The 23,526-nt window shown below is 39.1% G+C and overlaps 1 protein-coding gene across 2 annotated transcripts in view; it reads left to right on the top strand.

Moving 5' to 3' along the window:
- The window catches only part of gabbr2 (gamma-aminobutyric acid (GABA) B receptor, 2), a 255,725-nt gene extending 233,443 nt beyond the window's left edge, over window positions 1–22,282 (top strand). Inside the window, exons 14-19 of one of the 2 annotated variants that reach the window (XM_056257645.1) lie at window positions 15,043–15,153; window positions 17,249–17,473; window positions 17,751–17,933; window positions 18,636–18,765; window positions 19,048–19,162; window positions 22,067–22,282. In XM_056257645.1, the coding sequence (XP_056113620.1) occupies window positions 15,043–15,153; window positions 17,249–17,473; window positions 17,751–17,933; window positions 18,636–18,765; window positions 19,048–19,162; window positions 22,067–22,232 (930 nt within the window). In that variant the 3' untranslated portion in view covers window positions 22,233–22,282. The remainder of the gene's footprint in view (window positions 1–15,042; window positions 15,154–17,248; window positions 17,474–17,750; window positions 17,934–18,635; window positions 18,766–19,047; window positions 19,163–22,066) is intronic. The other variant, XM_056257646.1, reaches the window with a different exon arrangement.
- The last annotated feature ends 1,244 nt before the right edge of the window (window positions 22,283–23,526 follow it).

Raw genomic sequence — 23,526 nt, 5'->3', positions numbered from 1 at the left:
ATATGGCACTATTAAACCCTACAACAGTCACTTAGTGCAGCAGGCCGTGGGAGTCCGTACACAAGTCTGCTCTCTCCCCCGCGTTCTCCTCGACACACTCATGCACGGCTGCCTTCCTAATCACCGCTCCTCACCCCGCCCTCCTGCCCTGTCCCGCACGGAGCCTCTGTCCTTCAGGACATGTTTAGCCTGAGATTTCATGCTTCCGCGATCCACGCCGCAGGTGCCTGCCGAACATATTTAACCCCGCCTTTGTCCCCAGTTACAGCTCTCTGCTGCTAGAGGAGGCAGTAATAACGCTATTGTGATTGCCCTGCCGAATCCCTTGTTAGGAAAGCTGTGAAATCAAGTGAGCTTTCTGCTCACGGGATGCACACACTTTTGCATGCGAAACGGCAGTACGCAGCAGGTGATCACTGAGAGAGCTGTAAAGCTGCATGTGGTGAATAACGTAGGTAAATAAGATATTAAAGGAGAAGGAGAGACGTGAAGAATGAGAGAAGAGGGGAGATGGAGCCGACTGTAGGCACAGCCCCCCTCCTGACCGCCATCTGCACATTCATTAACCTGCATGCCACAACAGACTGCTGCGATGGGACGTGCCAATCAGGAGCATGCGTGTGTGTGTGTGTGTGTGTGTTTCTGCTCATCTACCAAATCTATAATTAAGATTGTATCTCTGTACATATTTCAGAACAACAAAGAAAGACAGTGTTTTAACGGTTTTGCATGATGTCGGATGATTTAGTTTGTGTTTGTAACTGTTATTATGACTTATTTAAGTGCTGAATTGTGATTAGTCTTTTCTTTCATAATTCATTTTGTGTTGGTTAGAGATGTTTGTGTTAAGTAAGTGGGCAGGGCAAAGGAGACATCAGAGAGGTCTGTGGCCCCTGATGCCCTTCACATATCCAGCTCCACGGGGCCAAAGCAAGGCCACATCAAAGGGCTTCAAAGGGCCTTTGAAGTAAACACCTATTAATAACGTATTGTAAACAGCTTCTTATGAGACAGTTGCTTACATTTGTTACGTAAGGAATAATTGACGACAGGCCATTGAATTATTAGAAAAATAATGCACACCCGAGGTGGTAATGCGGTCATGACGCGAAGCGGAGTGGCCGTTACACCTCGGGTGTGCATTATTTTTCTAATAATTCAACGGCCTGAAGTCAATTATTCCGCTTATACTACAGTTACCACACCTCAAAACATTGTTCAGATGATGCATTTCAAGATGTTTGTCAAGTTTTTGTCATTAAAACGCTCTTGTATGTAGGACTAATTTCTTACGCATCTAATCCCATGCCTCCGTTGCTAATTCCAAAACGTCATTTTAGAGTTAGTAACGGAGGTTTGAGCCACTGATAGCAGACTAATGATGGGGACACACTTACGACTTGCTGAAACATTCGAAGACTGACTGTTTCCATCGACTGTAGCAGGTCTTAAACACAGACTGTGAATAGGCTACAGACTGAACGCACTGAACACGCGTTTAGGCATGATCAGTCATAAGTATCAAATTACATGCCTTAGTCAGTGTGTCCCGGCTTTATGCAGTTATTAATGCCGTTATTAGAGAGAGAGAGAGAGAGAGAGAGAGAGAGATGTTGCAATAATGAGACAGAAAAGCATGTGCGTCAATATTATTATTTATTTATTAATTAAATTTGTTTTAATTAATTCGTTCATTCTTGTTTTCTATAATTGACAGTAGATAACCCAATAAATGAAACACACAAAGCCCTTTTAACAATTAGGCCTATCAATAATTATTTATTTGTTATATTATCTGGAATAATTACGAAAACCCAGCAGGACTATCAATTTATTTATATAGCCTATTCAATTTAATTTTCTATTTAGGCTATAGATAGGACTACATACTTTATTTATTAAGAAGTTAGACATCGAAAATTGCAGATCAAGCGCATGGGGCTGCATATTTTTTCTTGTTATGAATTGTATCCTATTTTCCGTTATTACAGTTAACTACTCGCAGTGATATGGAACTGTAATGCGGTCAAACCTGCCTGGAACTACTTTAGCCGTGCGTTTCCCTGAAAATAATTGCACACCTTAGAATGTTCTCAACCAATCAGAATCAAGCATTCAATAGCCCTGTAGTATAAGTGTATATTTAATTTTCTATTTATGATTTATCTTTTCATTTTGATTCAAGTAGCCAGTCTTAAAATGTTCAATTTGAAGTAAATTATTTCCTGTGAATGTGCGAGATTTCTAATGAATCGGATGTCGCGCAAATTCACAGAATATAGCTTAAATCCGCGTTGCAAAATAAGGTTTAAAGAGACCAACGGTGCGCCCGAAATCACGTACTGTCTGAGTAGGTACCAAATTTGAATTTTAACTTACTTTGCGAACATTAAAGTAAGTTCTATATAGTATGAATGTAATCCGGACGTACTACACTCACCATGTTATCATGTGACCTACCAGCGTCATTTGCATAGCTTCACTTCCATTCATAAATCCTCTCCCGTGGCCTCATGGGATAGTAATGCCATCGAATGCACACTTCAGAATCTCTCCGGAGTAGTAGGTCATCCAGGGACTTTTCGACTTCTGTTTTTCGAATACTATGTATTTCGAACATAGTACTCTGTTGGCATACTGTTTTTCGCATATAGTAGGGAAGTATTCGATTTCGGATGCAGCGCAGTTTTACTGCTTATCTTATTTATGTGGTAATTAACAGCTGCATGTTTTAATTTTAATGTGTTTGAGTCTCGCTCTCTGCTGGTGTGGATGAGTAGTGATGTTGCATCTGGTACTGTAACTTTGCCCTTTTTAGGGGAAACACAGTTTGGACATAGGGGCCTTTAACACACCACCGTTTTCAACTAAAAAACGAAAACTTTTTATGCGTTTTGGCCATTAATTTACAAAACAACGGGGGCCTGAAAATGCAAGCTTTTGAAAACGGGTTCCAAAGTGCACATTCTTGAAAACGATTTTGTTTTCATCTTCGTTGTAAACTACAAAAATTTGAATTTGTGAATTTTTTTTAATTTGTTCAGTCTACGGGTCGTAGTGTTTCTATACAAAGTGTTATCGCATCTGTTTTCGCTGATCCGTTTGAACAGAGATCATTTTGACAACGTTGTCTTCTGTACACCAAAAAAAGCAAAGGAAAATCTATTTTTTAGTACAACGTTGTTGTGAAAACGTGCCCATAGAGTAAAAGACTAAATTAAGAAAGGATGTGCTGTGGAGACCCACACATTAGAGCAGAAGATCAAATTTTATTTTTGTATATGGTTAGTTTTGTAATTTGTTTCTAATAACAGCCATGATCAGGAGCTGGATGGAGAGAACGGTCCCGTAACATCCGCACACACTGTAATATTCACATCAGAGCTTGACATGTATTGATTCTGACTGTAATTTGTTCCACACTGCCATCTCGATATGGCCCATCCTTATCTACAGAGTGGTTGAATGGGCGATTTGAATTTGGTCGCTTTTGGAACGATGATTGAAATCATATAATACATAGGCCAGAATGCTACAGCTACTCTGTTAAAGAGTGTCTTTTCTCTTTATCAGTCTGTTCTCTTATGCAACCACACAGACTGTCTGCCCGTTCCTCCTCCCGCTCTCATCAGCTCTGAGATCTCGACAGACTTGGCCTGCAATCAGACCAGCTGTAATGAATTTATACTCCGCAGTGGGTTTCGTTCCTTTTGGGATCCAGATCTGATGGTGCTGCTCGGTGCACACGGTTCAAGTTTTCCGGCCTTTTATCTTTGTTGCTTGTCCGATTGTACTATATTAACACAGAGGGATCTTGTAAAAGCCAAGGCAAAGTCTGCTATATCGATGTCAGACTGTACCTTATGCAAAGGGATAGTTCACCAAAAAAAAAAAAAAAAATCCATCATTATTTACTCACCCTCATGCCGTTTCAAATTTGTATAACTTTCTTATGTTGTTTTGGACCCCATTGCTTTTCATAGTATGAACATTTTTCTAAATTTCTTTATTTGTTTTCTGCAGAAGAAAGAAAGTCATACAGGTTTTGAACACTAAGCGATGAAAGATTTTGCAGTACAATGAAATAAATCTTTAAAATATACTTTTTGGTTACAGGTTCAGAGTTTTCCTCTATTTGCTGATGCTACAGTACTTTGTCTGCTCTCGTTAAGATTTCATGATGAATTAGCTTGGAGAACGCATGTATTTTTAATCATCTTGACTGGCGCCAGGATCCACTCACCAGGATCGTTCAGATCCACTTGCAGGAACTTCTTGATTAACCTATTTAATGGGCTTTTTTTCCGACATTGTCTTTTATGTGAACACAAGCTATTTGTGTTCTATTGGCCCTGAAAATGATCATACAGAACAAACTCCTTACACAAGACGCTCTCTCTCTCTCTCTCTCTCTCTCTCTCTCTCTCTCTCTCTCTCTCTCTCTCTCTCTCTCTCTCTCTCTCTCTCTCTCTCTCTCTCTCTCTCTCTCTCTCTCTCTCCTTGCTCTCTCCAGTCTTAATATGAAGCCGTGTGTTGAATCTCACACCCCCAAAATGGTTCTGTGTGTGAAAGAGAGCTGATTTGAAGCGTGGGTCGATGGCGCTGGCACCGCACAGACCTCCCGAGCCAGATAACTCAGCCACAAACAGCTCTTCATTACTCTCATAAGACTCGAGTCTCCGTGAGAATGAAATGTGTCATTTGGCCGATATGAGAGGCAGGTGCTGCAGGCCGATCTGAGGGATTGGATCGATGTGATGGGCTGCAGGTGGTCCGTCATTACCGCACGACTCCAAATGAGCTGATTTTTTTTTTTTTTTTTTAGATTCATCTTTGAGAGAAATTGTTAAATAATTTATGCAATGATGTAGGAGTGAAATACAGTGGGGTCTGACAGTCTGAGACCACATTGAAAATCTGAGATTATCTTTTATTATTTATTTAAACCTGAAAATAAACTGTTTATTTAGGATGAATTTGAATAAAAAAAAAAATAAAGCAAAAAGGGAATGCACCAAATACTATGAATTTCGATTCCTCTTTTTAATCAAATTAGTATGATGATAAAATATTTTTAGTTCAAAAACATCAGTAGTGTGGGTTTTCCAGGAAATGCATGTACTCGCTGGACCTCTGTTTCACGCGAATACTACCGTGTATTGTTCGCTTTTTTTGACGGATATCAATGTCGTGCTTTTAAATTATGTGGATTTGAAAACAAATGGATCGTAAGATAATAATTGTTTATTTCTTAGCTGGCAAATATTCAGTGAAGTGATTGATACTCATAAGGTTATGTCGATGTTTTTAGTTCTAATATTCCAACCGACAGTCAGCCTAAGTTTTTGACGGACAAGATAACGTGTGAAGGGTGAATTATATTAGATTTTTGACTTATTATAAAACCAGCTGGAGACATTCTAAATGCTTTTTTGTGTAGTTCATTATACTTATTTTACGTAATTTTATGGAAGTTTATTTCATGGCTTAACTAATTACATGTTACTCAAAGACTACTGACATGTTTGGCCTGTCAAAAATGTTACATTCAGATGTCGCAAATTTTATGATTTTTGAAAATCATGTTCCATTTCAGCAAAACAAGAAACAACCACGACTTAAGAGGAACATTTTCAAAAGGATACTAAAAGGCCTTTTATATAAAGTATAAACGATCAATCAGATGACAGAAGGCACATAGTAGATCGTGTACAACAGGTTTTTTAGAAAAGTTTTGATCATGTCGATAATTTATAGACCTTGCGTATCAAATATGATACAGTAGCTCCCCATGAGAAGAGCCTTGAGCCCAACAGACATGTGTCTCCATTGCTAGAGTTACAGAACATTTTCTCAATGCTTTCAAACTCAACCTCTCTAGCGCCCCTGATGGCTGATGACCGCCCGTGGCACCGGCCTGCCGACTGACACTGTTTTCAGTCTGAGCAGCTGAGACCCGATAACAAACCAGCTCTGACCATCTGACAGTGAGACAGGCTGCCTGGCAGCCGGATGGAGTCGAGCCCCCCTCCTTCGATTTCAACTGCACCCCCTGAAACCCTGCCAGCCCACAGCCTGGAGAGCGTCCAGCTGAAGTCAGGCGGACATCAGTGCCCCTTGCCCAACGCACACACACGCACACAAAAATACACCAATGCACACTCTTTCACACCTGCAAAAATCTGACAGGTACATGCGTGCATCCACATTCAGCATACTCCACAGATCTGAAGTCATGTGACACTGTCAACAGCGTGACTAACGTGAATGCAAATGGAGTGTGAGTGAAAGAAACGAGTATAAAATGAGAAGACATCCCGTCATATGCATAATTGCATATGCGGAGCGTGACTGCGGGATTATTTCATTGGCTGACATTGTGCAGTTTGATGTATCATAAGGAGTGAAGTTTGGAGAGACCCGTTATCACTGTTGAGCAGAACATTCCAACAGACTTGGAACTGAGCTGCTCGTTTGTATCCATGGAAACAAATTAATAGAGTTCCATACTATTAATCATTAAGTCATTTGTCAGGCTAAGATCTCTCTTTGTCTCTATTTTTCTCCCATTCTCTTTCTTGTGCACACACGCTGAGTAGATGAATTGAAAAATTGGAGAATCAAAATGTCCTCAAAAGCTTGTTCTTTTTCGATAGGCTGAGATGCGTCAACTGCAAAAAACACAGTCTGTTCCTCTTCATGATGTTCTACAACATCACATTTCTGTTTTCTTACCGTGAGATTTACTCGCCTCATCAGAATGCAAAAGAAACAGTCCTTCCAAAAGCAGTTCCCTTTCCCTGTTCCTAGTTAAAGAGACAGATTGCTGGCCTCTTGGCTGGTATAAAGTGGGCCGATGGGAGGGGAACATGGCTGCCGCTCAGAGGAATCCAAATAGGCTGCTCCTTTTTAACATGCTTCCAAATGCAGAGGTGCAGAAGCCAAGCGTGTATCCTCTTTTAGTTTTTTTTATCTTCGAGTCCCTCTGAAGTCAGTGCAAAGTATTTGGTTCAAATGGCCACCTACAATCACAGTAATCCAATTTGGCACTGAGGCGAGCTAGGGAACAAAAACCAAGAGCTGTCCACATCCGGACAATGTGCAGTAGGCAGAAAAGAGCAGTTTAGTGTGGCAGTGCATCAGTATTCCTGAAGCCAGTGAATTTCATTGGCACATAATCCAGGAGACTATCAGAAACGTGCCACTCCCTGACGTCCATCAGTATTCCGTCACCATTACATTGCAATATGTTTTGTGTAACATATTTTACAATATGCATTATTTTATTTCAATAATATGCATTAATATTATATGCAATATTATTTTATTATTTATTTAAAATAATAGTGGGAACTGAAAAATCGTACGGATTAGAGCAATGAGCAAACGGCATTGCAGTTGTTTGACTGTATTAAAGGAATAGTTCACCCAAAAATGAAAATGTTGTCATCATTTTGTTCCAAACCTGCATGAGTTTCTTTCTACTGTTGAACACAAAAGAAAATATTTTGAAGAGTGTTGGTATCCAGACAGTTGATGGCACCCATTGACTTCCATAGTATTTTTGTCCTATCATGGAAGTCAATGGCTACCGTCAACTGTCTGGTTACCAACACTCTTCAAAATATCTTCTTTTATGTTCAAAAGAAGACAGAAATTCATACAGGTTTGGAAAAACTTGAGGATAAGTAATGACAAAATTTTCATTTTTTTCATCAACTATCCCTAAGGAGCGTTGACAGCTTGTGTAATTTACAGTAAGCACTGATGGATCTTCCTATTATTGGATGTTTTATTCAGTCTTTGATCAAGGCCCCGATATATTTAAGACGTTCTTTTTCATTCTTCACTTAGGGGTACTTAAGAAAACATCTACCCTAACGAAAATTAACCATGGTTTTATTATAGTAAAAGTGTGGTTGATTACAATTTGTATAACTACAATTTTACTACAAATAATAATTTTTGTTGAATGGTTAATGGTTTGTTGAATGGTTTGTTGAAGTTGATGGTTAAATTATGGTTAGTGTAGCTTAAAAACTCTCCAGTGTGTTCATGTTTTTCACTTACAGTACGCCTGTCCTTGATGTAGTCCATCTGTCCGGTAATGTTTGTAGTCATTTACTGTGTTCTTGCTCGAGCAAGCATGTTGTTGAGGTCCTAAGAAACACTTTATATTTGTGTCATAACACTCTTTAAAGTTGTCATGCAGCTCACAGCTTTAGGGTTGCCTAGGAGAACAGACAAGTGGAAGAAAGAGGCGGTCACATGGTCACACTTAGCAACGTTTCCCTACTTGGGGGCCATGTCAGGTGACCCGGTCCTGAAGACAGCAAGGAAGAATCACATAGTCTGCTCATGTTATGACAGGTGTTAACATGGTAATTGTGAGCTGTGAATGGAGTGAAATGCAGACGCCCACCCAATCAGAATTTAGGCAAAGATAGCATTGGCGGTCAAATGACTCTTTAAAATCAGCAATTGAAATTTTTCAGTAAAAAAAAGATAAATATTAACATTTCTATAGCTGATTTTAAAGTGTAATTTGTCCGCCCCTAACATGGGTTATACCATTGCAATTGCCTGAGCAGTTGAATTAAATACGCTATAAAACCTTGCTTACTTAAGAACATGCATTTATTGTATACACGAAGCAATATTGTAAGTGTTTAAAATGTGTAGTTCAGTTGAAACCTTGCCATCTTTGGCTTGCTGTTAATTCTGTTAAATTGAATGTTCGGAGCAAACTGTCTGCTTACACAACCACAATGTTAACAATAACACTGAAATAAAAATGCACAGTTTATCTTTCAATCAGATGCGCATTGAAGTTGCTTTTGTTATACTAAAGCAATAGTCTCCCGTCATGTTTTCTTTCAGAATTGTCTTTGGAAAGTAGAAATGTGCGAATGGTGGCATTTTATTTAAAGTGAAAATCAGATTAAAAAAAAAACTTATATCATGGAGAGGTGTGTTATAAAATGTTATCAGTCTTACCCATGAATACTATAGAGCAAAATTCTCCTGCTGTTAAGCAGCCAATCTGTACGGTCTTTAGTCTGCATAATACAGCCCAGTACACATCACAACACCTCCGTCGAGCCTCCAAGGACTCAATTTCTGCTATCTCGGCTAGCAATGACAGGAATATGATGTGCATGCACACGTTTGAGTCTACCAAAGACAGAAAAAGAGAAAAAAGAGAGAGTTTTGTCTCACTGCTGGAAGTATAGCTTTTTTGAATCACAAGTTTTGGCTTAACTTTCCTAAAAACTAAATTCTGTTTAAATTCAACTCCAGCAGGACCAGCCTAACAGATCTTGACAGTAGCCGTGCACATAATAATCGACAAATTTGTTATTACAACCGGGAACATTCCGTATCTTGTACGAAATTAACATCATCAAAAGATATCACGTTCACTCAGAGCTTTATAATCATGTTTAATTAATGTTAACACAAGGGGTAATATCCTGGACAGGACGTGCACCTCAATGGAGTCAATGAAGGCGAGGTAAACCGAGAACAAGAGAAAATGAGGTGCGGATGATCCCAGGCATGATAAAGTAAATGAGACGCAAGTGGGACTTTACCTCGAGGATTAGATCAGACAGTGTTTGAAGTATGCTGGGAGTTTGTTTAATGTGAAGTGCACTGGGTCAGTTCAGACCTCACATGCAGTGGATTACTGCCGCCCATTTTGGACATTTCACCAATAGGTTCAAAGATCTCTTAAATTTTACTACTGGAAGGACATTTTTCTTTGTAATTATATGGATTTTTCTTCAGCTACATACAGTGCACTTTTATGTCCCAGGGTTGATTTTGATTCTTTTCTTATGGTTATGTTCTTTTTATTATGCAAAAAGATTGAAAATATCTCAGCGTGTACCTAGCTTACATAAAGTTCTAGCTATCAATTAAATGAGTCCTATTTTGGGGGGGGGGTTTTCAACTTTTAGTGTGTAATGTTGCTGTTTGAGCATGAAAAAGGTCTGCAAAGTTACAAAGCACAAAGTCACTCTAATGGCAGTTATTTTCTATATCAGTGCTCTCTGTTTCTGAACTCCCCGAAACACCTTGATTGTATTATTGAGTTTTCTTCCGGGAATGTAGGCTACACATCACAATATTCCTCATTTAAATAATTCCCACCCAAGACATTTGCACAAAAGGAGCCGAGGCCTGGTTGAGTTGTGTTAGTAGTGTGTTAAAACTCACGGTTAAGGTAAGGAACGTGACATTTCCAAAACACGCTTGAAGCAGTTGACCAATCACAACACACTGGTGCAGCCGACCAATCAGAGCACATTGCGCTTTTCGGGAGGGTGGGCTTCATAGAGACAGGAACAAAACAGAGCGTTACTGACAGACTGGGAAAAGAGGTGCTGAAATAATGTAAAATATGAGAAAAATAATGTTTATTGAACATTCAAGCATGAAAACCTATTCTAGTAGACCCTAAAGACTTTGAGAAGGGGGATAATAGATCCTCTTTAAGCCATACTTGCATTATGCTATGCTACTTGCAATACTATGGGAAGTCAGCCATTTCATTCCAAAAATGTTTCAAATTTGGTTTCCACTACTATTATTCCCATCACCGAATGTGAACACATACAGAATTTAAGATGTGGTGTATTTGTAAACAATGTTGGTCATGGTTAGAGGACAGTCGCACAAACACCCATCTACTCTTTTCCGCACCCTGATGTCCACAGCACAGAAAGGTGCTTGTGGCTTCAGTAATCATAGGGGCAGCAGAGTGCACTATGATGGAGAGCGGCCATCCTCCATCACTCACAGTTTGCTATGCCTGCCCTCATGGAGGAAAAAAACAGCAGTCCTAATGAGTTATCAGGACTGATGGCTTATCGTGTGTGGGACCTCTCCGTGTCCTTGACTCAACAAAGATGTATAGATGACCCGAGTCACAAATCGCGACTGTCCCCCGGAAAAGAAAACATGCTGTATGCGTTATGGCCTTCCAATTTTGCGAGTGTGTGAGTGTATGCGTTTGTTTATGTGTCCGTGACCGTAATACTGAGAGTGCATCTGTGTGCATACCTCAGTATAATCCCAGTAGTCACCAGATTCAAATGTTTGCCCATGTGTGAGCTCTAATAACGTTTGACAGCGAGCACTCGAACTCCATTTATGAAGGTTGTTATTCGCAAATTAGCTGCATGTTTATAAGTGAGTGTGTTTGTGTAGGGCGAAGGGTGCGCGGTACGGCAGTCACGTGACGGCAACATAGCGAAAGTCATTTGCATCGGAGACTCGCGGAGAGCGAGCAGATGGGAGTTGTGATTAAAACCGAGATATTCTGGAGCATTAGATTAAAGAATGATGTCAATAAAAAGCATTTTAGGCTGCAATAACAAAGGCAATCTGAAACATGCCACTGCAAGTTCTCATTTGCATATTTAAATGCGCTTGATGTTCGGGGTTTGATTCCTGGTCTAATGATGCATTTAGCCTGTAATGAATCAGTGATGGCAGCTCCCAGGCTCAGCCGCAGGGACTGCAGCAGGGCCACTTTGAAGTCACTGCATTTGAAGTGGAGTTTAGAGCAGTGGACTCCAAAAATAAGCACACACCAGAGGGAGACAGATCTGCAAAGCCTCAGCGTACAGCTGCAGGTTCATCCTCAAACTGGAGCAGGTAGATGTAACCCTGGAGGAGCCACACAGAGATGCAGTCAGCGAGCCGGAAAGTGCTAAACATGGTCCAAAATGTACATTTGCCACACCTGCAAAACGCAAGTGATTAGAGAAAGTGGCATAATGGAAGTAGATTTTGGATTACAATAATCTAATTCAAATAAAAGCTGTTCTTTTGAACTTTCTGTTTATTAAAGAATTATTAAAGAAAAAAAAGCATCACGGTTTCCACAAAAATATTAAGCAGCAAAACTGTTTTCAACATTGATAATTCTAAGAAATGTTTCTTGAGCAGCAAATCAGCAGCATATTAGAATGATTTCTGAAGGATCATGTGACACTGAAGACTTTGCCCTCATAGGAATAAATTGATATAATTCAATAATTGAATAATAAATTGAATAATTTGATCAAATAAATGCAGCCTTGGTGACATAAGAGTCTAAGAAAAAGTAATAATTTAAAAAAATGCTGCCTACCCCAAACTTTTAAAATAATAATAGTAGTATATAATATAGCAAATTTATTTTTTATTTTTTTTATTTTAATTTTTTTAACATTTGTAATAGCATGCCGTGCAGCCAATTGCATCAATTTCAATATATATAGGCAAACTGTCACAAATCATAATTTTGTTCCTTATATTTTTCTTTTATATTCTTTTTGGTGGATTATTGCAATGAATATTCCACATTGTGCCACATCCTAGATAAATTGTCTTCGATTTGAAGCGCTCATGTGAGGTCATTCTATCATTTTTAATTTAGATAATGTACTATATATTGCAGTTCTGGCAAACATGGGCAAAGTTAGTGTGTTATTTACTGACCTGAGCTGATTTTTATTTGAACTTGGTGCTTGGCGAGTGTTGGTTTTGAACCATGGTGAACCTTGATGTGTGTCATGTCTTTGCTGTGGGATTAGGTCAGTGAAGTATCGTTCGAGTTGACCTTAAGATTTGATGGCTGAATAATTGACTTAACTTTTTTATTAAAGAACTCTCAGCTCCATTGAACAATATCTGCCTCGCCATACTACATTTAAGTAGTGGCACGCAGAGATCACAGGGTGTAATGTAAAAGGATTACTACAGATAAGAGATTGTGGTCACAAGAAGCCATGTCAGAGAGAAACAGACGGAGAGAAGGGTGACTGACCCATACAAATGAGTATTATAACTATCATTTCTCTTAAACAAGAGCTTAGCTCAAAATCAAAGGTCTTAGAAAGAAGCTGGATAATAGAAATCTCATTCATGCTGTACTAAACTCTCAATGGAATAAAATATATGCTCATGGAGAAATGACTGAGGCAAAGAACCCTGAAGTCCATGACTCTTTCTCTCTCTTTCACTCTCCCGTCTATTTGGGTTGATTCATTTTTTTCATGCTCAGATTGAGATACATGGAGGACAGGATCACACCATGTAAACTTTAATGCCTATAGGTCTTCCTGGGGACCCACTGTCCTGTAGAGTTTAGCTACAATCAAATACACGTGTGTAATATCGGCCAGCTAGTACTAAGAGCTGTGCTGGTAAATCTCACTCCCTTGGCCTCAAGAGGCTGACTGGCGACTGACGTCTTTAACGTCCTTGTTAGTGTGTCCGCCTCTCATGCTGGAGACCCTCGATTCGAATTCCGCTCGGAGTGAGTCGACTAACACCTTTCTCAATTGTGAGAAAAAAAAGTCCGAATTGTGAGATAAAAAGCCACGGGGGTGGGGGAGGGGGAATAGAAAATTAAAATAGAAAAATGTTTACTCATCCAGGACCACAATTTATGATAAATAAAGTAGATAATTTATTAAAGTATATATATATATATATAATTTGCGTATGCAATCTTCCACAATTTAGTAAGCTAGGCTTTAATAATACATTTGTAAGTGAAAAGTCTCAGGCAGGAGTTATAGGGTTATCTGTATGTCTAAACCTGCTACTGTACTACTCAAGAAGACACACCTGATGGCTGTCTGTTTGCAGTTCTCAGTGTCCATATGGTTCATTCCAGTCTATAAACGGATATAATTCTCTCTTCTCAGCTAACTGTATCCCTCTTGTCACCGTCTCTCCAAAGACACTCTGTCAGTCACACATCCTTCTAGCTTCCAGTGAACAATTACATTAGACGCCTAATGCAGTGAGAAATAACTGAGCACCCAGCACTCTCTTTAAGCCCAACCCACCGACTGTTGCCCGGCAACACCACACAGCTCCACTAACTACAGCTCAGGCTATGAGGAAAGCAGAGCTCTTGTTGTTGTGCAGTTTGAAATAAGCAGTTTATTTCAGTTTTATCTTTTCATTTCTGGGTTTTTGAGGTCAGAAGGAACACTTGAATGTTTAACAAGAGAAGTAAAAGCATTATTGTGTTACTTTGAGTGAGGGGAAAGATATTTTTTTGCTATTTCTTTCGTTGCGATTGTAGAAGCACTTTATCACATCAACATTTTTCGCAGACTATACATCATCAGCAGTTCCTCTCTGATCTGTTCTCTCGCTGAGTTAAAAAATGGTCTGACAATGTCTGTTTGACTTCTAGGATTCATCACATCTTGGAATATGTAGTTTATAAATAGAACTTCTTGTGTTGGCTGGCCCACTTTACTCGCACCGTCACTTTGTGAAGATGTCTTCTGTGCTGTGAACTCCTTAATGCCAAACTCAAATCATGCTGATTAGATCCACACAAGCGACGGATGAGAGCTGGGGGTGTTACGCTCTGTGACTAAACTGGGAAAAATAGGCAAGACTTAGGAATGCGTTTGGAGGTTGGATCCCTGTCTATCTTTGTGTCCGGGTCGTTGCATGGCAAGCTAAAGGTTTTTCAAACTGGGGCAGCAGAAAGTGGGTTAGAGCTTAGCTACTTTTAGACCCAGCACTTTGAGGGGGAACTCGGTTGAGATCTTCTCTTTCGCAGACCCCCTTCGCAGTCCAGTCCTGATCTGTCTTGCATATAAAGACTGTAAATATCTCGATCAATATCAAGTGATCAATGCCTGAGCCATAAAGAGTTATTGTTAATCGTTAACTCTCAGGTGGCATCCCGTAGAGGTGACTATATTATTGTTACTATCTCTAGAAAGTCCATTAAGGTTGGTCTCCCATGGGAGATTAAATGATCCCAGTTCCTGTAATGCCTTCATCCTCAGTATTGGTACTCGATGCAAATGCAATTTTGCAAATTTACTCCTAGATCTAAATGCAAATGTATTTAATAAATTCTTAAAGTCAACCCCAAATCAACCTTCATATTAAACGCATTTAAGTCAAGGCAAATAAGCCCTGGCTCTGTATTTTGTTATTGTTGTTAGTGACAAAGGTGTTTTTTAGCCAGGATTATTTCCACTCATTGGTTTTCTCACTGCGTCTCCACAGGCAGATCCTCAGGGACGAGACATCGCAATCCGGCCCTTCCTGGAGCATTGTGAGAACACGCACATGACCATTTGGCTGGGGATTGTCTATGCCTACAAAGGCCTCCTTATGGTGAGTGAGAACATTCTAGAGAGCAACAACATGATCGCCATCTGCTCCCGCAGACAACCGAGTCTGAATATTCTGCCACTTGGTAAATTATTATACAGTATCTTACTGTCATGAAAATGCATTTGCAATACTAGATTCTGAGTCTCTTGTGTTACATCAGGAAATACAAATGCCATACATACAGTTATCTAATGTTCATGACCCACCAATAGACAATATTGTATAAGTGTTAACAAACACAAATTAGAATACATGAAGATTTATTAGGGAACAATATTGTCTTATCATACTTTATACAAGCTACAAATCAAAAAACCTAAGCCACTTGAGGTCTGCATTACTATGATTTTACCTCTGGTTTTAGGCTTAAGAACAGCTCTTACTGTGACAAAATTAACACCCCCTGCTTATTGCTGAAATTTTGTTTACACTGAACTAAAAAACTAAAACCAAAACTTACTGTAAACTAATGGTTATCAACTAATGGGCTTCAGCAAAGAGGGGCGCAATATGGCTTAAAATGATTTAAATTAAGCATTAAAATAAGTAAACATATTTCATTTCTTTTTTTAATAAATATTTTTCTACAACTGTCATTTTGTCTTGCCACAGAATTTTGAAAGTGTGATTTCTAGACCTGGAAAAGCGGAAATTAATCAAATACTAAAAAGTTTTGGGCATTTTAACAATGAATATAATTGTTGTAGTTATGTCAAGCTCTAAAATATGTTATTGTTTAGAAATTGCTATTTGTGAGTTTAAAAAATCTGTAAGAAAAAAAAAAGTAAAATAATTAATGTAAATGCATTGCTGTGAAAGTGTAAACCCCAGTGAACTTTTAGTTTCTGAAACTGAAAATATTATATATTTCCACTTTACAATTTCTGTAAAAAAATAATAATAAATAAAATAAAAATAAATAAATAAATAAAAAGTTTGCAAATAAGCAGCTTTGACATTACAGCAGAAGCACTTAAAGCACCTTCAAATATTGTGTTTTTAGAAATGGAGTCAAAAAGATTGAGAAACTGCTGTAAACTTTTTTTCCGGAAATGCACATCTAGCGAACTCACTGACTGGACTTTGATACATTGTACCAAAGGAGGAGATATAATATGAGCAAGATTGCTCTTTCCAATTAACCTCACTTTAGATTACTGGTAAGGTGCCTCAGGAACCAAAATGCCCCCAGTCAGTTAATTGCCCATAGCACAGACCATAATCTCTGAGTCAATGGTGGCAACATCCTCAAATACAAATCTGCCCTCTCACTCACTTTGTGCTCTGTGGAAATGATTTGTCCTCTTGTTCTGGCTGCTGTAATAGCGGCAGGTGGTTCGGTTTGACTGGCAGGCCATTACCTCTGTTTTTACCCTGCTCTACAGTAGACGATCCGTGTCAAAGGTCAACTGTGGACCACAGAGTATCTCTTCCAGTCTCTTTTGTCTCTCTTCTCTCTAAAAACTACAGCTCTAGGTTTGTGGGGAGGCAAAGGTGTCAATGTTAAATCAAGGCCGAAATGTGTTTAGAAAGAAAGTCATCAAATCATAATAGTGAACAAGTGCCAATGCCATCACACTCACATTCTCTTATAGGCCTATGTGCCATTTCAGAAAACTTCCTCTTCCTTCCTCTTGTCATGTATGAAAACCTGCCGCTAAATCAGCGTGGCTTCACTTACAGCCGACGTGTTCCTGTAGAACGAGAGAAGGAGAGGGTGAATAAGGAAAAAGAGTGAGACGGGCTGTGATTGGATTAGGATTGAATAGCTTTGAGGCGAGTGGGTGCAGAATCAGATCTCCGAGTGTGCGTCATTATGTTAGCTGAGTCATATTTCTCCGAGTTCACTCTAGTCGCACACAAAGGTGCTTTGATTACTTCTCTGACTTCCTGAGAGTTGGACAGGTGTTGTTAGCTGCCTTTAGAGGAATTAGGGTGTTAAATAAGTCAGCCACAGTTCATTCTCACTGGCTTTATGATTCATCACTGTAAACTGAGGACTGCACACGGTGATGAAAGTGAAAATGATTGTCTATGCAAAACTTAAGATTTCACTGCTCTTATAATTCATTGCACTTTTCTCTTTTTTGTCTAGTTGTTTGGGTGTTTTTTGGCCTGGGAGACCAGAAATGTGAGCATTCCAGCCCTGAACGACAGCAAGTACATCGGTATGAGTGTGTATAATGTGGGCATCATGTGTATCATTGGGGCAGCAGTGTCCTTCCTGACCCGAGATCAGCCTAATGTGCAGTTCTGCATCGTGGCACTGGTCATCATCTTCTGCAGCACCATCACGCTGTGTCTGGTTTTTGTGCCAAAGGTAAGTACTGCAACGTACAGCCTGATCCAGCCCTATGGGGAAAGAATTGTAGAGGTCAGCGAAAGCCACATTCTGGCATTTTGATTTGTGCAAATCCCTAGCAAGTTCACCGGAACATAATTGAGAACAGTGCTTACTTTGCATTCCCTGGAGCTCTCTGGAAATGAACACACTGAAATTTGAAAGATTCGACTCTACCTCTAAACAAATACATCCTAAGCAGACTCGATGCCAAAAGATCTCAATATTATGTCCTTGTTCTCTTCTCGTTTGTTAGTTTGTAACAATGCGAACAAACCCGGATGCTGCCACACAGAACCGGAGGTTAAAGTTCACCCAGAACCAGAAGAAGGAAGATTCCAAGACTTCCACCTCAGTAACCAGTGTTAACCAGGCCAACACTTCCCGTCTGGATGGACTACAGACGGACAACCACCGCCTCCGAATGAGAATTACAGAGGTGATGGAAGTTTCTCCCATTTCAATCGTCATAAATGACTAAATTATTACATTCCTAGAATGACAGTGTAATTTATATCCCCAAATAACGAATACAGGTAAACAAAAAAATATATTATGCAAATCAAAATACAGTACCAAAATCTATATTAGATTAAGTATAAATACATATTAAGACTAAATGATTATACTTAAATAACAAATAAATAATTATATCAAGACTAATAGATATTTTTGGGAGCAACTGTATGGAGTTTTGTTTTGTGAAATCAATAAATGTTTTTACTACTGTAAGTATTTTACAGTAATGAAACATACTACTGTATGTTTTGATTTTATTTTATTTTTTAAATGACAAATTATTAATTTGTTATATAAATAAATGACTGGTTTACAGTAAGGTTTCGTTTGTTACCATAGTTAACTGCATTAGCTAACATGTACTAATAATGAAAAATACTTCCAAAGCATTTACTAATCTTAGCTATTGTTAATTTAAGCAGTTACTAATACAGTACATTATTAAAATCAAAAGTATTATTTCACGGACTTGAGCTAACATGAACTAACAATGAACAGTTGCATTTGTATTAGCTAATTTTGACAAAGATTAATAAATACTATAACAAACGTATAGTAGCTAATGCATTACTAATGGGACCTTATTGTAAAGGGCTATCGGATTTTTGAATTTGTGTTACAGCTGGATAAGGAACTGGAAGAGGTTACCATGCAACTCCAGGACACTCCAGAAAAGACTCCATACATTAAACAAAACCACTACCAAGATGTCAACAATATCCTGAGCATACGCAACTTCACTGATGGAAAAGGTAGGAGAAGTGGATATCAAACCTTGTGTTCCTCACCTGTCGATCACACACAGCTGTCAGTCGTGACTCATTTCAGTATGTGAAACTCTTTTCCTCTGTTCCTGAGTCTGTCACCCAGAGAAGAAGAACAATTTATTGGTGTTATACATTTTTCATCCCCAAACATGTCAACCTGAGGTGTCATTAAGGTGTGAGTTCTGACTCAGCATCTTCTTCAGCTGAATCCACCACTGACATCCTGATGGAAAGGCAGCATTCTGAACATCATGTCTTTGTTTTCAGATGGAGAGAAATCTCTGAAGAACCACTTAGAGCAGAAGCCTCAGGCTCAGTGGGGATCCATGGATCCTTCTAGGATAAGCAGAGGTCCACTAGAAGACATCAACTCACCAGAACAGTGAGTTCACACCGGCATGCACTTTAGGCCCAAAAAAGTTTCTGGACACATAAGAATCTACAGTATGAACAAAATATCAGTCCAACTTTCCAGACATAACATTTGACGAAAGATTTGTTAGACAATGACAGTAATTAAGACAAAAGTATAAGTCTGAGAAAACTCGACATGCTTTTAGCTATACATGGGCGACATTTAACTCTTGAGTTGGGGGAGGGGCAAGAAAAAAATCAAGTGTCTGTTTGAACCTGCATCAGCAAATTATTTGCAGATATTTTAAGCACAAGTTTAAGTTTGCTTGTTACTTGTTTATTTACTTATTCATTTAATAATTAACTTCATTTTATTATCACGGAAAATGACGCACACAAAATGTGAATCATTGTCTACAATTTTGCGAGCAACTGGTGATAAAGTAAAAAAGTTAAAGAATTTGCGTGACAGTTATGCCGGTGAAGAAGTCTCATAAGGCAGTCAATTATTCACAGAATAAAACTAAAAACTGACGAGTTTTTGGCATCTGACGCTGCATTAACGGTGCATATTTTCTTAGAAACGATGAGAGATTAATCAAATTTATTTTCTATATATTTTTCTTGTGGCCCATAGTCATACCTATTAAAAGCCATTCAATGACCATAAACTCATCAGTTATATATATATACTGTATACTATTTACCACATCTTTCTTAGGAAAACGGACCAAAAAATGATCATCACTAATGTTACACTGATTAAAATTTTAATTTTTTTTTTTTTTTTTTCTCTCTAGAATGAGAATATCCATCTCTGCAAAACCACCTGGTACTGACTAGCTATAAGTTCTTTTTATGGGTTTTAATTCTCTAAATAGTTCTTGTTGAAACTGTCCAACTTGTTCTGCAATGCTGAAATGCTACATCGTAGCAGGTCATAGCAGGCATCAAATTTGAAATGAGCTCATTTAGTGGATAAAAGTGTAACATTTCTCCGTTTAAACATTTGTTATGTTATCTATGTTCTATTGTGAATAAAATATTGGCTCATGTGATTTGAAAGTCTTATAGTTTTCATTTTATTCAAATTTAAAAAACGTCCCAACTTTTCCGGAATTCGGGTTGTAGAAGAATAACAAAGCCCCGTAAATGGTCAAACTATTAGTGATACAAACCGGTGTGTTTATGATTGTGAAAATGAATTAAAATAATAATTGAACAATTACCAGTTTTCAACATCAAGCAGCGTAACAGACAGTTTTGTTTTTGTACAGCTACAGTATCTGGAAGCGATTGACACCGGAAGACTTGCACATTAGAGTAAACACAACACATACCACATACCAATGGCTAGGCCCACTCTTGCATTAAAAACAAGGTGAACAGATACAACATACATTGCTGTATAAGACTCATTTACATGAAGGTAAGAAATAATACAGACATCAGGCGGAAAAAAGTAAATGAAAGCAAGTAGATGTTCAGGGACAGAGAGAGAGAGACGTGGGAGGGGGGCTGTGGTTACATAATGTGTGATTTCTAGTGAGAGCGAAAGGCACTGGACCCTGAAAATAGACATGAGAGTAGAATTAGAGGACTACAGGCTGTCCCAGCACATGAATGTTTGATCTCACAGAGGAGGGATTCTGCACTGTCACTGTTCATCAAACACACACACACACACACACTCACTCACACATACTCTCACACACTTACCCCAGTAGCTGATGGAGTCTTGACCTTGCAAAATAACACCAACTGTGCCATGGGAATATGCGGCAAATTAATTTATTGTGACTGCTCACCATGTCTGCAGTAAAGAATAAACAAGTACATATTTAGTTTAATAGCACTGGCATAAAGAGTATTTTTGTATTTTTTTGTTTTGCATGTGAACCTGCAACATCTGACTAATCAATGTTAATTATTTCTAAACACAGAAGACATTTTCCTTAATTGATGTATGAAATTAATATTTGATTGAAAAAGTAATAACTCAAAGAGACTCCAATCATAAAAGCAATCATGAGAGGTGTGGTGTGTGCACTTTATGTGCACTTTATATAACTGCTATTTGGTTTCTGTAATCGATTTAAAGGGCTTCGGCCTCTTGGGGTGCAGTTTGAATCTAGACACGGGTATGAAATGGACTTTATATGAGGTGATCCACACTGCCAAAAGAACAAGCACCGTCCTAAACCCATCATCCTGACTATGAGACAAGAAAGAAGAAAAAAGAAATATATATATTTACTGTAATGGAATGGAATATGTGTGATTTCATTGTTGCTGTCAAAAAATGGAGAAAGATGCTTTATACACTAATTTTTGTTTTAGTCAGCAAGGACACATTAAAAGCAAAGACTTATGTTATAAATGATTTCTATTTTTTAACTTTCTAGTTACCAAGTTTTCAGCAAGAATATTAAGAATGACAACTGTTTTCAACATTGATAACAATAAGATGATTTCTGAGGGATCATGTGACACTAAAGACTGGAGTAATGGCTATTTTCATTTCAGATTTGCCATCACAGGAATACATTACATTTTAAAATATATTCAAATAGAAAACTTTTTTTTTTATTGTAAAAACAGTTCACATTACTGTTTTTACTGTATTTGTCAAATAAATCCAATAAATGCAGCTTTGGTGAGCATACAAAAACATATTACAGGCCCCAAACTTTGGTATGTTGGTCCAGATGGTGTTAAACCTTCAACCCTTGATTAAGAACGAAACATGATGTACGAGGCAAAGTCTGCTTTAAATGTGCTTTGTGATATAATTATAGATGAACGTCTGTTACAGGCATACAAGAGTTCTTCCCCACTAATAAACACATTAACTAAAGAGCATTAAAGAAAATGGGTAATTGGGTATTTTATGTATAATAACTATTTTCGTCTGTGTGATTTGTGTTCACAGCATACAGCGCAGGCTGTCCCTGCAGCTGCCGATCCTGCATCACGCATATCTACCCTCCATAGGAGGGGTGGACGCGAGCTGCAGCAGTCCCACGAGCAGCCCGGCCTCCAGCCCCCGTCACAGACACATGCCCCCCTCCTACAGGGTTATGGTGTCCGGCCTGTGAGCCTTACCACTGCCCTGCACTGCACTCCCAGGAAGCGATCAGCTTTTTTTTTTAAAAAGACAGACTGAGCAATATCAGCGGTTAACAGAAGTGTGTGAGCAACCCAGGGTGGGGGGGTCCGACTCCTCACCCATCCATGACCCCCGTCCCACCATCCATAGCCACATCAGAGCAGGACTGATCTTCAGGCTAGGAGGGAGGTGACCGGAGGTTCTCACACAGCAACCCAACCATTATCTATGTCCCGTCACCTCCCGTTCCTAACTCGATGGACTCAACAACGCCCCCACACCCCCCACCCCAAACAGCAGCGTGGATCAACGGAGGACAGGCGCTGTAGCCTTAGCTGCTAAAAAAAGAGACGCTTCCGCCGGCAGCCTTTCCACGAAATCCGTGCACATTGGTTCTGCTGAAACTTGCGGGAAGGGGGCAGCGGATATGACCGAGGACTCCTCCTCTTTATTCAACACGTCAACAGCCATGTAAATACCATATTTGAACATCAAAGTGAGCTTTGATTATGCTGTGAAATGAATTATTCTGATGAGGCCTGGTGCTCGGTAGAACTTTACAAACGAGCCAGGAACAGACACGTACGACGTTGCAAACCGATATGAATTTGTTGTATTGCTTCAGTGTCCCAATGGTGTGAAAAAGTGGTTAATGGTAAATAAGACTATTAGTGTCTCGATTTTTTACTAAAGATAACAAGGGAGTGTAAACGCAGGCCACCTGTTCTCACCTGGATAGACGTGTACCACACATTGTTTGTCTTTAAAAACAGCTAGCATCATGTAGGCCTGTACTGGTAACAGAGTATCGAAAGGACCACTTTGGTTTATCGCATATGTCACATTAGAAGTCGCGCAACTGCGACCTCAGAAGAGCCACAGGGCCAGCCGAAAGAGATGTAAGAGACAAAACCGGCGATTTTAGAGAGTCAGTCTTCCATTACAGCCGAGCAAGTTGATCCTGCATACCGGGACTGAAACACACAGATGCAGCCCCATGCTTCGGATGTACAATCGCTGTTACAGAACAAGAAGACTCACAAATTGTGATAATAACAGGGAAGTGGTACTCCATGCAGAGCAAAACCAAAATATCCTCACAGAAAGCTGCGAGGTTACACAAAAGCGGTCCACGCAGCAAGACAGAAGGACGATATTGTATTAAACAGCGGGACTGAAAAATTAGCACAAGTGTAATTAACTTAATAAGTCGAGTCACGTAAGAACAAAGCCTCGTTTTGACTTTCTGGTGCAGTCTCTCAGTTTACCCTCCCTCTGTTTGT

Source organism: Rhinichthys klamathensis, unplaced genomic scaffold, assembly GCF_029890125.1.
Source record: "Rhinichthys klamathensis goyatoka isolate OS25496 unplaced genomic scaffold, OSU_Roscu_1.1 h1tg000140l_1, whole genome shotgun sequence".
NCBI lineage: Eukaryota > Metazoa > Chordata > Actinopteri > Cypriniformes > Leuciscidae > Rhinichthys > Rhinichthys klamathensis.
Note: the sequence above shows the minus strand (reverse complement) of the source record. Positions and strands in the feature narration are given on the sequence as shown.